Source organism: Camelina sativa, chromosome 5 (genome assembly GCF_030686135.1).
Source record: "Camelina sativa cultivar CO46 ecotype springtype chromosome 5, ASM3068613v1".
NCBI classification, from domain to species: domain Eukaryota; kingdom Viridiplantae; phylum Streptophyta; class Magnoliopsida; order Brassicales; family Brassicaceae; genus Camelina; species Camelina sativa.
Genome location: NC_141884.1, coordinates 1975998 through 1992965, shown reverse-complemented (window position 1 = coordinate 1992965; position 16968 = coordinate 1975998). Strand labels below are relative to the sequence as shown.

The 16968-nt window shown below is 33.7% G+C and overlaps 4 protein-coding genes across 4 annotated transcripts; 2 read left to right on the top strand and 2 right to left on the bottom strand.

Moving 5' to 3' along the window:
• Nucleotides 1-55: 55 nt before the first annotated feature.
• Nucleotides 56-3183, bottom strand: LOC104784942 (la-related protein 6B). Its single transcript, XM_010510051.3, has 10 exons — nt 2217-3183; nt 2037-2118; nt 1830-1924; nt 1663-1734; nt 1488-1567; nt 1299-1398; nt 1158-1205; nt 999-1067; nt 648-812; nt 56-561 (listed from the first exon to the last, which is right to left on the bottom strand). The coding sequence occupies exons 1-10, from the start codon at nt 2817-2819 to the stop codon at nt 259-261; spliced, it is 1617 nt and encodes a 538-aa protein (XP_010508353.2). The 5' UTR covers nt 2820-3183; the 3' UTR covers nt 56-258.
• Nucleotides 3080-6357, bottom strand: LOC104784941 (inositol 1,3,4-trisphosphate 5/6-kinase 4). The gene is made up of 12 exons (XM_010510050.3): nt 6157-6357; nt 5864-5899; nt 5552-5747; nt 5320-5414; nt 5041-5109; nt 4675-4880; nt 4405-4555; nt 4121-4234; nt 3955-4017; nt 3710-3855; nt 3491-3620; nt 3080-3394 (listed from the first exon to the last, which is right to left on the bottom strand). The coding sequence occupies exons 1-12, from the start codon at nt 6292-6294 to the stop codon at nt 3251-3253; spliced, it is 1488 nt and encodes a 495-aa protein (XP_010508352.1). The 5' UTR covers nt 6295-6357; the 3' UTR covers nt 3080-3250.
• A 4779-nt stretch (nt 6358-11136) lies between these two features.
• On the top strand, nt 11137-13432 carry LOC104784939 (uncharacterized). The gene has a single exon (XM_010510049.3). The coding sequence runs from the start codon at nt 11409-11411 to the stop codon at nt 13260-13262; it is 1854 nt and encodes a 617-aa protein (XP_010508351.1). The 5' UTR covers nt 11137-11408; the 3' UTR covers nt 13263-13432.
• A 727-nt stretch (nt 13433-14159) lies between these two features.
• LOC104784938 (late embryogenesis abundant protein At1g64065-like) lies at nt 14160-15095 on the top strand. The gene has a single exon (XM_010510048.3). It carries the CDS (start codon nt 14318-14320, stop codon nt 14939-14941), a length of 624 nt encoding a protein of 207 aa, XP_010508350.1. The 5' UTR covers nt 14160-14317; the 3' UTR covers nt 14942-15095.
• The last annotated feature ends 1873 nt before the right edge of the window (nt 15096-16968 follow it).

The following is a 16968-nucleotide window of genomic DNA, read 5'->3' as shown; positions in this document are numbered from 1 at the left end:
ATTGCTGTTTCATCATTACACGTACAGTACACTATACGAGGAAAATGTTGTTTGCTTTCTTTTTTTTTGTTCTAATTAAAAAGTATTTAGAAGTAGTAAGTAAGACATATATTAAGTCTGCAAAACTAAACCATTCCCCATGGGAAGTAAAGGATAAATTTCTCTCTCTTTTCTCTCTTTGCTCTCTCTCTATTTATCTCCCTTTTGAAACCCTTTCACAATTCCACACATCACCTCCTTTTCAAAAACACCTCTGTATCACTCTGCCTGAACCATGACCGGCTTTCCCCGTCCCATTGAGAACCCTCTCGTCCCATCAGGCATTCGTGGTCCAGGTGGTTGCTGCTTCCCCATCCCTGGTTGCTCCATGTTGTTCATTGGATTGTTTGAAGGTGGTGTTCCCACTTGATGATGATGATGCTGATGATGATGATTCCCTCCTCGCCCATTGTGGTTGTTGTTCTGGTTCTGGTGTGGTTGACCTCGTCCTCGTCCCTTTCCTCTACCTCTGTTACGCCCTTTTCTTTGCCCAACCGCTTTCTCATTCCCTTGATCATCTCCCTGTTATGTGGCAAAGTTATAAGAATCATCCATGGATAACAAAGTAGAGAACCAAGAACGTATTTGAACGTATTTGGTCTACTTACTATTATTGGCTGCTCTTGCACATGTGTATCCCATTCTCCAGAACACTCTTCAGATTGTTTCTCAATCGGCTGCTGCTCCGATGTTGTAGCATCATCTTCCTCATGTTCTACTTCTGCATCATGTCCTTTTCTTCCTCGTCCTTGACCTTGTTTTGGTTCCTTTGTCTGTATGATAGAATAATAACATATAAGCCAAGTGGAACCGACATCAACTTCCTCAGATCTTAACCCACACCAATGACATCTAATTTACAGAATGTTCTGAACTACTAAGATATCTGGCCTCTGCTTATTAGATTGGGAGAGGACGGGTAAAGACACTGTGTGTTTGTCAAACTTAAAATCACATACCTGATGCTTTAGCATCAAACGGACTCTAAGACCACTCCTCCAATTTCCCGCTTCATTTAAGTCAGCAACCTGTACAGTAACATGCCTTTAGTTTACCCACATTAGCACATGAGGGTATTAACATATATAGTCTAGAAATCTAAGTAGGTGAGGCTTTACTGCTTTCTCGGCTAGCTCAACCATCTCATACTCAACAAAAGCATGGACCTACAAGAACATGTAAAAGAGACATCAATTTTGCATCCAGTTAATCCAAAACTATGAGGCAAACACAAAGCCGCATGGGTCCATCTAGTTTACCTTGTTACTGAAAAGCGTGCCATCGCTTTTGGCTGATCTTGCTGCGGGTGGAGCACCGCTTCCATTGTTTTGTGGCTGGCAGGTACGGATGTTCTTCACACTGAAGACAAACACTCATAATTTTAGAAAACCTCAACTGTATAAGTAGTAGATTCTAGGTATAATAACATCATCAAAACAGTACTGTACCTTCCAACAGTTGAAAATATCTTCATCAGATTTTGGTAGCAATGATCCTCAGGTAGATTCTCAGCAATAATTATGCGAGACTGGATATGATAATTTATTAGAAAATCAAGTATACAAATCCTTTATTCATAATTAGTTTACAGATATATAAGAACATGAGGAATGAGTTAAGTACCTGGAGCTCTTCTATAGCAGACTCAGTAATCGGGTTTATGCGTCTCACTTTCTTTCCATCTTCACTAACAACCTATTAGATGACTCAAAAAAGTTAGAACATCAAATCACGTATAAAAGTTATAAACCAACCAAAAAAAACACACACACTAACATAAAAGAACTCACAAGCTTTGCTGAGTTCTGTAGCACTGCGGCAAGCTGAGAATTACTGTTAATGACAGCTTTAATTTTCTTGAAGGATGCAACAACATGAATCGGCACTGTAATCACATGAACCCCATTTAAGTATTCGAACAAAAAGATTATTACTTTTATGCAAAACGAACTCACGAAGATGCATATGATGATTTAGCAACAGACACTCTTACTTACCATATCCTTCAGGATCCTTGCAAATGAATCTCATCAGATGATCTGTGGTCGCCAAGTTCAAGTCGCTAAAATAGTATTCAACCTGACAGTGTGATTTTTGAGCAGTCAAGATAACCAAATTTAAGATCACAAGTCTAAATCTAACTAAAATTTCGAACATTAAAGAGATCGAAGCTAAACCTGATTCACTATCTTCTGGATAGTATCTTCAGGCAAACCAGTTTTCGAATCAATAGTAACAGAAGCTCCAGTTTCAGTAGCTTGATCGGTCTTAGATTCTCTCTTACTATGATTCTCTCTCCGATCGTTCTTCTTCGGAACCAAATCCGGTTCCAGCTCACCACCGACAGCACCACCACCACCACCACGCTGCTGCTGATAATCTTGATGATTCCTCACCGGAACATACTGCTGATTCTGATGACGATTCTGATGATGATGAAAGCGATGATGATGGTTTTGAACAGGAAGCTGGATTGGAACAGGACGTAGAACCGGAGCATTGAAAGGAGGCTGGTGGTGATACATATGATGAAGCATACCGTGAGGCGGAGGAGGCGGGATAATCATCCTCGGAGGTTGTGGCAACGGAGGAGTAGTTCGACCAGGTACGAACTCAGGAGCTCCGGCGTTGAGTCTACTAGAGGATAGAGACCTCAAGAGCGATGGATCTAAGGAAGAAGAAGCTGAAGTAGTAGAAGAAGTTGAGTGGGACCGAGATAGATCATCAGATTGAGTAGTAGGAGGATGAGTAGAAGAATCTAGGGTTTGTTGATCAGCCATGGATTTGAAGGTAAGATTTAACAGTTGATAGATGAAGAATCTCCCAAAGCAAAGTTAGGGTTTTTTAAAAAAATTTCTTAAAGTGGGAAGCTTCTTCTTATAGATTTGATAGAGAGAGAGAGAGAGAGAGAGAGAGAGAGAGAGAGAGAGAGAGCAGATCCCTCCGGAGAAGGGGAGAGACCAAAAGAGGCAAAAGTCGCTTCTTTTCGTTTGTTTGGAGAGATGTTCTCGACTCTCAAAGGTCGTCTCCTTGTCTTGTATTTATAGAATTGTGGCTTTTTTTCCTCTTATCGACATAATTAAAAACAAAAACTTTGTCTTAAAATTACAATCTTTTTCTGTTTCTCACAATTATTTTGGTCTCATAATGTCTGAATCATTCCTCCAAATAAACAGACAGAAGAGTTTCCGCTTTCCCACAATGTTTGGATTCAATGCTTCTTTTGGACATGTTGGTCAAACCTGTTTCTGATGGCTTCCCAGAAAGCAGGAACTGCGATGTTAGCAGGGACTTCTTTGAACGATGGTAAGTAGTTCAAGTCTACTATCACGTGATCTCTTGTTCCTTCTTGGATCTGTGGAGATGAATTAAGAGAAATGTGTTAGTCTAGTCCGTGACCTGGCTATATGTATATATATATAGGGTTTTGTGATGAGGATGATATACTTACAACTACGTCAAAGCCAAAGATTGTGAGATCAAGCTTCTTTCTTAGCCAAGTAGCTGCTTCTGTAACCAGCTCTAGATCAATCTCGTTTAACGGGGTCTGGTTTGTGGAACCAACAGGTAAAGATTTTAAGCTGTGGGAGGTAAACGGGAACTACTAAAAGTTACAATCTTTTTAGCAAGTGAAGGTTTTTTGTGTCTACGGAACTGTTATGAAACTTACCTGTCAAAGAGAATAGGTTGGAGACCGTTTTCCTCGGCTGTTTTCCTCAGACTAGCAGAACTTGGGATCGATTTCTTGACCGCGTGAGAGATCTTTTCACCCAAGACGTAAAACTTGAATATCCTGGATGAATGGTCTACATACTCCTGCAAATCGATGGTTGTTGACAAGTTTTCTTTATGCTTTACATATAGATTTAGTAGTGTTGCCCTATAATTGTGTGTCCAGGTTACATTATGACTTACTTGGATAATGGCAGGCACAGGAGTGTTCAAATCCTTAAAATCCTCGACCCGGAAGACAATGGCCTGTGAAAAAAAAATGAGAATGAGTAAGTCATTTGTTTTCCTGTGAAAAGAGAAACGGGCAATTCGAGATACCAAAACGAGATGGAATCTGTGAGATATTCACCATGCTATGAGCATCAGCAACACCACAGGCAACCTGAGGTTTCACAATACATGGAAGAGAGAGTCCAGCTCTTGACAAGTTTTGAGCCAGATCCGGTTCATTATAGTTGTCAATCTGCAGATAAGAGACTCTCATATTAAGTTGCTAATGTAAAAACGAAAAGTAAAACTATAATGGAGTAATCTCTGAGGTCACACTTGCTGGGAAAGGACTCAAGAGATGCTCTGTCATATTTGAAGCATAAAGAAATTAACGAGCTACTACAAATGAGAGACTTTTAAGACCTTGAGAAAGCAGGCGCCTCTTATCTTTCGTCCTGCTGCAGAAAAGTCCTCTAATCCAAGAAGAGTATGTTGCATCTTGAGTCGGTCCAGGACAGGATATAAATTTTGAATAGGGTCGACTACAGCACAGGCATTTTGATCTTCCATATACCTGCAAGCAAAATACCTTCTATCATTATGCAAATATGTACAGAGAGCTTTTAACTATCTGTGCGCCACTTGCTGATATAACAGAGTGCTAGATAGAAAACAAAGAGTTGAGAGGCTTACTTTTTCAGTTCCTCCATGCCGGTAGAGAATGTAACTGCAACAGATGATTTTGAGTCGGCGCAGTTCAGTTGAATGGACAAGATTTCATCAGTTGCTTTGTGGAAAATGATATCAGCGTGTTCGAGTTGAGATGAAAGAGGGAACTCAAACATGAGGGGTAGAAATATCAACCCATTTGAAGTAGGGTACATGGGTAACGCACCCCTCTAAGAAAATCAGAAAATTTTAATATCGGTGAACATCATATATATAACTATATTACTTTCATGTATCAAGAACGACCTAGAGGGTCCAGCATACAGTGAGCCAAATAAGGTTTACCATAAAGATAATACTTCAGAGTCGGATTTCAAATAAGGTTCTAACCTTGGCAAAGTCCTCTACCCGAGATGGTTTCATGATGTAAGCAATTATTGCAGCACCAACACCCATTGCCTGTTTTGGGAGGTGATATCAAAAGGGTAATCAAGAAACCAGTACCGGAAAGAGTTCTAAACTAAGAAAATTTAAAAGGAAGAATATGAAGTGTAATATCAAGCATCTCAAACTACATTCTTTACACTATTTAGTTCTGGCCTAATCTGTGTAGTTCTTCAAATACATAAACGTTTTCTAGTATAAGCCAGAACGGCTGTCAAGACATACCTTTTTGTTCATGCAGCAGATAGTCATTGGTAGCTCTTCAAGGCTACCAATATGAACCATGTTAGGATCCTGACATGGACCACCTTTGACAACATCTAGAAACCCAAAAGAACCCAAAAAAAATTGAGGCCTCACCAAAGTTATCAATACAAAAATCAGAAGACATAAATGCAAGCTGAAATTTATGAATGTGTTATCTCTCATGCGACTAGAGATTATCTTGATCACTAACCGAGTATAACAACAACAAGCTGGCTGGGACTAAGTTCACGAAATATCTCTTCCTTTCTGCTTGAAGCAACATACAGAATACTATCGTCACTATGCCATGCTTTGAGAGTATCACCAAAGGTAACACTTGTCAAAGACTCCTCTAAAGCTAAGCAATCAATTGAGTATTCTGCAGCCGTTTTCCTCAATAAATCCACCTATAACATAATAGAGACAGATCAATCTCCTCACACAGATAGACAAGGCAAAGATTTCACTTGAACAAAACCCTTTGCTTAAAACATAGACTCGAGTTCATATAGTTAGTCCAAACCTTTTTTTCCGGAAGATCATTCCCATATGAAATCCCCTGCATGACAGAAAGAAACAAAAAAAAAATCCAATTTTCATTACGGCAGACAACGAAACCAAAAGAACGATTGCATATAAAAAAAGTTCTCCCCAATTATGATCTAAAGTTCAATCCTTTCTCAACTAGCTCTCAATTGAAGAATCACTACAAAAATTTCCAAGAAGAAGAATTGAAGACAAATCCAGAACTTTTGCATGAAAGGGTTTACTTGCAATGCAGATGTGAATCATGTATTCGAGTGAATCAATCAATACCGTTCGGATCATGGAGTAACGAAGCAGCCTGAGAAGAGACGGGACTGAATCACGCAGTCTCGGCGACGAATCATCACTCTCGGGACCGAACAGCACAGATTCGTCAAGTAAAACCCCTTTGATCGCTCTTCTTCCCATCTCTCTCCACCACTGAGAACAAAGGAGAGAAGAAAGAAAGAATAAATCAATTACACGGTGGCCAATTTAGCCGTTAAACCCAATCAATCATCGGAAAAGTGCATCTTTAACGAAATGACAGTATTACCCTCACTATCGTTAGAGGGCAAGACATAAAGTAAAGGGTTATTTCGGTAATTGAAGAAAAAAAAAAAAAGACTATCAATATCCTTGGATTGCCACAGTATTCCTAATAATGGTAATTTCTGTCCATATATTACTAATAAAACATTGAACCATAGCCTATATATATATTTGAATTCAAACGAAACTCATATAACTATTCTTTATCTATAAATCCTTAAGACTCATAATTCATAAATTTGTTAATCGAAAGAATAATGACAACATATACTAGTTAATACTTTTATTGACAAAACCTAAGTGGGATAATTCGAACCTAAGTGGAATAATTCAAAATATCATATATCGGAAGAGATAGTATTTTATTAACTATCATTAATTATCTGTAATTTTCACCAAAATATATTAAGTAAAGTCACGCATATTAACGAAAAAAAATAACAGTTATTTGTTGACAAAATACTTTGTCAAAATTTAAACAACTACCATTAATTTCATGGACATAACTTGTACAACACCAAATTATTGACATATAAAATATATCACATTATACAGTAAAACCTCAATAAATTAATAATATTAGGACCAAGACATTTTATTAATTTATAGTGATATAAATTTATCTATAATTAATAATAATTCTTTTATAGTGTAAATTAATTAATAAATATTATTTTATAGGTATATTTTTTATTGTTTAATTTTTTTTTGTCGTCTAATTGTTTAAAATTTTAAAATTATGAATTGAGACAATTTTTGCAAAAGAAAATAAGAATTTGGATGTTGTAAATTTTATGATATTGGAATAGAACTTGAAATAATTAAAAAATATTATTGACAATAAATTACAAATATTATAGACAAATTCACTTATACACATGACATACATATTCAAATTTATGAATAAGAGTATCAATTATCGTATTTTACTAGTCTATCAAATTATCAAAATGTAAATGATGCATATTTAGAAATTGAAAATTTTTAAAAGTTTTAGCTATTTTTATGAAATGTTATAGAATATTTTATATCATCATAGTTTAAAGATACAACATAATAATTGTTTTATAGATATGAGGTTTAATAGAAACATACTTTACTATATCAGCCATATATATATATATATATATGTAAATTTACATGATTATTAAATTTATAATATTATTGAGACCATATTTTACATGGGGATTTCAAAAAAATTATTATCTTATTATCTTATCGAATCACAATGAGAGAAGGTGGGTCAACATATTCGTTTGACAACCAAAATGAGAATACTGACATCAAAGAGGGTTCTATTGTAAAGGTTTGTCTTATATTTGCATATATACACTCATGGGGGATCTAGAAACATAATTAACATGGGGCACAATATATTAACATATAAATTTCTAATTAATAAAATGTTATATGAACATATATCAAAAGACATGTAAATGAAGTAAAATTATTTAATGTGTTAATCTACAATTGGTTATAGTAATTTGTATAAAAAAGTAAAAAATGAATAATTAGACTAATATGAAAATCATTTAGAACATTAAACTACTAACTATCATTTATAATTAGACTAATAACTATCATCAATTATCTATAATTAGACTAACAACTATCATCAATTATCTATAATTAGACTAATATGAAAATTATTTATAATTAAACTAATAACTATCAACAATTATCTTTAATTTTCACCAAAATATATCAAGTAAACTAACACATAATAACATTAAAAAATAACAGTTATTTGTTGACTAAATACTTTGTCAAAATTTAAACAACCATTAATTTTATAGTTGGCCATAATTTGTACAACGCCAAATTATTAACATATAAAATATGTCACATTCATCCGGCACTTTCACCAGCCTCGGCTTTGCCCTCAAATTTAGTTGTTATTTTTTTTTGTTTTCTGAATTTTTAATTATTAATTAAAGGTAAAATATCATTTTATTCAATATAGTATATAAACTTCAAATAATTTGCTTAAAGAATTTTTGTGTAGGATTTAAGTGTTTTATTTGTATAGATTAACCCAAGAGAAAATACATATGATTAATAATATTAGTGGGCCTCAAAATAAAATGCCCAACAAAGAGCGTTTAAGCTGTGTGTTTTTTCAAAGTGAGGGGACTTATGTAATGTAAAAAACTAAAAATTGTATTTTGTGTTAATCGATTTTAACGGTCCGTCAAGTAACGTGAAAGATATGAGGACCGTCTCCGTTAGCTATATAACTCCTAAGAGCATCTCCATCTCTTATCTTGTAATAATTAAAAAATAATATGTAAAAAAGGAATATTATTTTAGTAACTAAATGTCTTTAAATTTAAGATATTGTATCTTAAATGTTTTGGCAGAGACATTTTTAACATAATGTCTTAGATTTATGGACACTCGATTACTAAAATAATGTTATTTTTTTATATATTATTATTTTTAATTATTAGAAGACAATTAGCGATGGAGATGCTGAATTATGGCGCTAAATGTTTTGGGAAGGCAGATGATGATACGTGGACTCGCCTCTCCATCGGACGGTTAGTTTTGAAAAAACGATGTCAAGCACTGGCTTCTCCCCCGGGAAAATGTCGTCCACTGTTATGTAGTAGTAGCCCTAGGCAAATAAACCGAATCCGATTAAACCGATCCAAATCGATCCGAAAAACCCGATTTTGATCGGATTCGGACACTGTGTAAAAACCGATCGGTTTCTGTCTTGATCGTTAATCGGAGTTTGAGAGATTTTGGTAATACAATTTAATAATTGTGGTCGATTTCTCTAATTGTCTTGATTGAGCTTTTTTAATTGTTTAGGAACCAACATTGCAAAATAAAAGTTTAAATAAGTACAAATAAAATGGTAAAACCCAAAATGTACTTCAAAAATGTATATATAGATACTAATAAAAAGTTGGGACATCCATTGTGAGATTCTAAACTACTAATTGGAATCGGCCATCTCACTTACTAATATCATTTTTGCTAATAAAGAAGAAATAATTTTTAATTATGTATTTGGAATACTATTTTACCTTAATAATTATTTAAAGGTTTTATAAAATACTAGTATTTGATAACTATCATCAATTATCTATAATTTTCACCAAAATATATCAAGTAAACTCACACATAATAACATAAAAAATAGCAGTTATTTGTTGACTAAATACTTTGTCAAAATTTAAACAAATACCATTAATTTTATAGTTGGCCATATTTTGTACAACGCCAAATTATTGACATATAAAATATGTCATCTTCATCTGGCACTTTCACCGGCCTCGGCCTCGACCTCGAACTTTAGTTATTTTGTTTTTGTTTTCTAAACTTTTAATTATTAATTAAAGGTAAAATGTCATTTTATTCTATATAGTATATAAACTTCAAATAATTTGCTTAAAGAATTTTTGTGTAGGATTCTTAAGTGTTTACTTGCATAGATTAACCCAAGAGGAATTACATATGACTAGGATATATCCCGTGCTTAAAGCACGGGTCAACATTTAAAAAAAAAATTATAATATAATAATAAAATTATTGTTTTATTTGTATAAAAAGTTATTTTATTTGAGATAATATTTATTTTAAATTGTTATGTAAATCTATTAGTCTATTTGAATACTAATTATTTTACAATATTATAGTATTTTATTTTTGACGTATTATTACAGTTTTATATTGTTTGTTTGTTGTATTTGCATCATTATTTTGTGAAATATAAAATCGTAATTTAAATATTTTAATTGTGAGCAAATAAAAATTATTAATTTATCATTTATATAAATTTAGTTTTACCAACCTGCCAATGTGAAAATTAAAACACACATTTTCATAGAATGAGTAATATATCTTCGTTTAAAAAAAAATCAAATCACAACATATGCAGAAAAAAAAATATGCATTTTATATTATAAGTATTATATGAAAATTTCAAACAATTTGTAAGTAAAATAAAATAAAGATGATAGGAGAATCATAATTTGAAAACTTAACAAAATTTTCGAATTTAGTTATTAAAAATAATTGTATTGTATACTTGGATATAAAATCTTAGTTTTTGAAATTCTGATTGGTTTACATATTTTTTTTTAAAAAATAATTAGTAATTTCGTCCATAATTTATTAGAGAGAGAAAATATTTTTTTAGATTTTTTTAGATTTTTTAATATTTAATCTGTGAGTGTTTTTTTAATTAATTATATTTATTTAAATTAGTTAATTAAGTTTAATTAATTTTTTCTAATGGCAATTGAATGTAATTTTCTACACATTTTAAGGTTAGTTTCATATTTGTACTTCTCAATTAATATAGTAGGATTAATAACATAGTTTTTCTTTTTGTTTGTTGCGTTTTGTTTCATGGCTTGAATCGGAATCCGTTAAAATTTGCCACAGATCTTTGAATCGGACTCCATGATATGTGTATCCGATACTGTGTAGTGACTGTGTAATTGTTTGTTTTGTGCAAAATCGGAAAGTTGTTGGCAGAGCCGGTCCTCCAAAAGGTGAATGAATGGTCGCTTTGGGCCACCAATAACTTAATTTTTTTTTTAGAGGCTATGTTTTGTTACTTTAGAACACTAATATTGGCTTCTCATGTTTACGTCCTTTTTATTCACTTTTGACATTTCCTTATTGCTTGTGTTGTTTAAAACAACAATCAATTAACACGGTGGCGAATTTAGCCGTTAAACCCATTCATCGGAAAAAGTGTTGATCTTCAAAGAAATGACAGTATTACCCTCACTATAGTTAAAGCACAAGATATAAAGTTGAGGGTTATTTCGGTAATTAAAGAAAAAGACAAAAGCAAACCTCTCCGTCGTCAAAGTTTCGATCTTTGTTTGTCTCTCTCTCCGCCTCCTCCGCCAAAAGAAAAAAACATATCATTTTGAAATAATCAGATCAAGTAGATCGGAAACTTTGAGACTGAGACACAATTAAAGAGAGATACTTACTTAGAGGGATTTTAATCGAATGTCCGCAAGATGAATCGAGTAACGTCTTCTTCAAATGCGCAAACGAAGAAGAAACTTTCTAACTCTCAGTCGCAGCCGCCGGAGAAAAAGGAGAGCAATCTGAAAAGGGAGAGATTTCCGGTGAACCCTTTGAGAGGTTTGAGTACAAGAAGCTCTGGAAGCAGCACTAGTAGCAGCAATGCGAGTGGTTCTGGTTTAACTTCAGGTGAAGCATCCAACGGCTGTCACAGGTTCTTGCTTTCTCATTCTTTCTCATCGTCTTCTTCATCTTCTTCTTCTTCGTTGGGAGTTGTTCCTCGTCGACCATTCAGATCAGTGGCTAAAACCCCCAAATCTGCTCCGGTTGTGAGTCAACCCTTAATTAGAAAGAAACCAAGGTCTACGGAGGAGGTTAAGTTGAAATCAAATCTTACTGAGAAACCCAATTTGCATAAGTCTCAGAGATGTAAGACGAATCCTATATCTGGAAAGAGACCAACTTGTAAAGTTACCATGAAGCAGGATAAAGCTTCAGTCTTGAAGAAACAATCTTCTGATTCTAGAGAGGTTAAGCAGCTTAGAGATAGCCAAACTACGATTAGAGTAGATGACAGTATTGCTCAGAGTACTCCTGTGTCTAAGTTAGGAACTGGATCTGATTTAATTTATAGAAGCAAGGGTGAAGCTACAGAAGATGGTGGTAGACTAAGTAGCAACAGTAGTAGTTATCAAGACAGGACACCACCTGTTCAAGCTTCGGTGTCTCCAGAGATACAGTGTGGATCGTCTATGAATTTGTCTGCATCAACTCAATCACAAGCTTGTTATGCTGCTGGCCATTTACTCTCAGGTGTTAGTGATAAGAGGAAGTGCAAGCCTAAAGGGTTACTCACTGTCGGTGAAAATGGTTTTTTTGAGGTTGGTAAGGGAAAGATACTGAATGATTCTGATGAATTTGGTGAGGGATATTTTGGTAATGATGGAAGTTGTGATAACGTTTCTATCATGCCTTTGCCTGTGGATGCGTCAGTGCACTGGCTTTTATCTCCTTGTGATGAGGAGAAAGAACATGAGAAGGAAATATATGAAGATGGCTTCTCTCAGTTTCCTCAAATCGTTGAGTGTGTTGGCCATGAGACTCCTTCGCCATTATCAGATCGTAGTGCTTCTCCGGATTATTTATGCAACATTAGCAGCGGCAGAAGTCTTTCACCCATGGATATATGTGAAGAGACTACGAGAAGGATCAGTTCTTCGCTTTCTCCTAATGAGCTTTTTCGGTTCAGAAGGTTTTTTCACCTCTCATCCTGTGATGGTGAAGCTTCAGCGTTCGACAGTACCCCTACATGTGAGCTGGATCCTTCTGAGCATTTGAAAGGAGACAAACTGTCTCCCTTATCTGTTGATTCACTAGGAAGCGAGAATGTAATTCAAACACCAGAATCCAACTCAAGCTTTGACAATTATTTTGGAGTCTCGTGTTCCCAAGCTGAAAACCAAAAGAAACATGATGTTGGTTCAGAGTTGGAATCTCTGACGATGACCTTTCAGTCAACTGATTTGTCACCAAGGATCAAGGCTTCATCACAGGACCCGAGCTGTTCAAGTTTCAACTTTGAGTCTTTGGCTACATCTTCTGATTCCATTGATCTCTCACAGTTTCAGAGACCTTTAGTAGAGAAACTAAATAGCCACATGCCTGAAGTGAGATTCCAACAGACTAGAGATACTGAATTCGTTATGCAAAATTACAAAGAAAGTTGTGCTCCTCCAGGAAAAGGAAGGGAACTGCTTCCATGCTCTGCTGCGGAGTCAATAAGCACTGATGGTGGTGGTCTGATTTGTTCTGAGGATTCAAATTGGATGGCATGCTACAAGAATTAACTTCCTAGACGAATAGATATATAGCATCGGTTTCTTTGTAAGTAGATCTACGCTAGCAGGTAGCTGAAGGAAAATTTCCTTCTGTATTTGTGTTTCACTTGTTGAGTTGTCTTTAAATTTTCCACTATAAACAGCATTTTTTCTTATGAGCACATCAAGATTTCGTGAAACTCATTATTATTTTGGTAAAGCATTGAACTTTCTGTTGCCAAGCTTCTCAGTTCTCAAAGTACAGGAGAAGGATCCACACGGCTATCATGATTGTTAATTCGTTATGTTCTCGTGTTTTTGGTTTTTTTCTATAGGAGGACACTTTTCCTGATACCTTTCCTTTGTTCAATGTTTAAAAAGAGGTTAAGTCTTTGTGAATGAATGTGTAAAACTCTATACAGTCTTAACACTGAAATGTCTGTTGCTCAGTTCTCAAACTAAAGTAGAAAGAATCACACGATTATTGGGATCACTATATTCTTTTCTTTTGGTTTCTTCTATTGAACGGACGTTGTTGGTTCAATATCTTTTAATAAAAGGTTGATACTTTTCTTTTCCTGATACTTCTTCTTTGCTTCAGGTTCAGTAAAAAGCCTTTGAGAATATATAACTCTATACAGTCTTTCGGTAAATCTTTGAATATTTTGGTTCCTCAGCTCACACGATTATGGAGATTGCTATATTCTTGTCTTTTGGTTTCTTAAAAGGACATTGTTGTTTCGGTATCTTTCAATAAGAGTTTCATACTTAAAACTCTACGTGATACCTTTCCTTTGCTTCAGGTCTTGGGCTAAAAGCTTATTCTTTAAGGAGAAACAAAGATAAAAAAAAAAAAAAGGGTTCTTTTAAGCACTTTTACGTATTTCCGAAACCACACATAACCTTTTAATGTCATGCTGATCAAGAATCCATTGATACTTTCTACTTTCCACATATTCAGCCATTTCTTTTGTCTTGTTTGGCTTTGCTGATTGATTCAGTAATATATATATCTTCTTGTTATAATCTAATTTCCTCTAGACAAAACCAAAGTTTTATGAGTCATAACCATCTCTAAGGAAACAATGTCACACTATGCTGAAACTACATATGGAAGGAGGAGCAAAGATGTTGATGAAGCTTGCAGAATTTGCCAACCGAAACAGAGTGACATCACCGGTAAAATCATCATTTTCACCCTTGCTGGACTTTGCATTCTGCTCTTCATCTTCATCATCGTCGGTTTCTCTTTCATAGCCAAGCCACTGAAAGCAAGCTTGACATCTGTTGCTGTAAGAAGCCTCAGCTACAACAAAGATACATCATCATCGCTTTACTTCAACTCAACACTGGCTATGGAAATCAGAATTGAGAATCCTAATCTCGGGTTCTTTGAGTTTCCCACTAGTAAAGGAGATGTCTTGTACAACGGCCAAGTTGTTGGTGAAATGAGGATTAGTGGACAACGAGTGGCTTCTTTTGGTTCCATAGGAACAGAGGTTAGGACAGAAGTGGGATACAAAGGGAATCAAAGATCACCTATTTGGTTGAAGAATGATATAGAGAGAAGGCTAATAATCCTTAACACCAGAGCTAAACTGAGAGGTGAAATACACTTGAAGGCTTTGAACAAGAGAACAGTGAGTTTGAATTGTCTAATGCATCTTAATCTGAAAGATGAGGTGATTCATCGTTTGTGGTGTAAATGATACACTCTTAGGTTGTTTCCATACGCCTTTTTGCGTAACCAATTTTTTATTTTAGCTTATACATATTAGCACATTTATAAGTGACTATTGGATAACTTAGTCTTCTTTATCATAAAATTTGATATTAAAATATCATATGTTTATATTTTATACTCTTTAATAAGAGCCAAACTAAACCTCGATTTATGATTATGTCCTATACATTTTCCATGGTGGGAGATAATAAAAAAAAACAATTGAGATGCTACAAATCTGTAGTTCTAAAATGTCAAGTTTCGATTTTACAACAAAGTTATATCAGAGATTCCAATCTATAATTCTTATCTTCCATTTTTTTGTAACTTTCTTTATCTCTTATCATCAGATAAAAAGTGTCGCTTTAGAATAATAATTCAATATGGTTAGTGTTTGTTAGCGTAAGAAACATCATCAGCTTTGTCGTCACTCTTGTTTAAACTTGTTTAGTTATATCAGATATACTCCTTGGACGCAACGCAAGCATAAAAAAAAAGTTTAAACCTATTAAAAACAAAATTATAAAAACAAATTCCCAAGATTGACTTATGTATGTGTCGAACTGGATACCTCTAAGTCTAAATATCCTAGGTTGACCACTGCACCACAGCGTACTTTCAGAAAATGATGCCCTTAAAATTTATATATCTTTTTGATGATTAAAGCTCCAGCTTCATGAGCTTTTTGGTGAATTAATGCCATCATGGCTTCAAATACTGCCTTTAGTTGGGTTATTAATTTTTTAAACCATTTGAGCTATATTAGCATATTTATAGGTGAATATCGGAATAATTTAGTTTTCTTTATCATAAGACTGGATATTAATATATCATATGTTTATTCATAGCTAAAGAGCCAAACTAACACTCGATCTATGATCAAGTCTTGTACATTTTCCATAGTGGAAGTTTTTAAATAATAATTGAGATGATCAAGTATCAATACTTTCCTTGGCTATGAGTTCTCATCAACACTATTCTTATAGAAATGAAATTAGATCATTTCGCTAACCTAATTTCTAGTCATATTAATACATAACTGTTTTACATAAAATTTTACATTGAATTATCTAGGGATCGGAATAATTTATATATGAATTCCACCCCTAATCATTCATTCACTTGTAACATATATTTAAAGGGGATTTGTTGGTTCTATGATTTTAATGGATTTAGAAATCTAAACAAAAATCATGTGTTATTCAATCATTGATTTAAAAATACTTATCAAAATTCTATTTTATTGGCTCTATGTTTTATAAATAGTTGTTAAAATCTCATGTTGTTCACTTTATGATTTGTTTTTCGACGTTAAAATCTATATATTATGTTTTAAATAGATTTTAATGGATTTGAAAGTGAGAAATAGAAGAATTCAAATCCAAGGATAAAACATGTTATTTCAAAATCAATGTGTTTTGATTTTCATTATTTCCAATTCTATATGAATTTACAAATCATTCATCCAATAACCGTCTCTTAGTTACTTTTTTAATTTTATCACATGTAAAAATACTAATATATGGTACTATTTTTTTTTGAATAGTTCATATATAGCTATTATTATATACAACAATCCATTTTGCGAATGACTAAACTGTTTGAACAAATATTGTCAGAATTCAGGATATTATAGTTCAATCACATCAAATTCTGATAATTCTACCATGTACGATTTTGTCATTATGATATTTAAAAAAATTAAAAAGAAAACACTCTTTTGTATTTGGCAAACAAACACACTTTATATTAAGACTTGATATTAATATATCATATGTTTATACTTTCATAGCTAAAGAGCCAAACTAAAACTCGATTTATGATCAAGTCTTGTACATTTTCCATAGTACATTTTAAATAATAATTGAGATGATCAAATATCAACACTTTCCTTGGCTATGAGTTCTCATCAACACTATTCTTATAGAAATGAAATTAGACCATTTCGCTAACCTAATTTCTAGTCATATTAATACGTAACTGTTTTATATAAAATTTTACATTGAATTATCT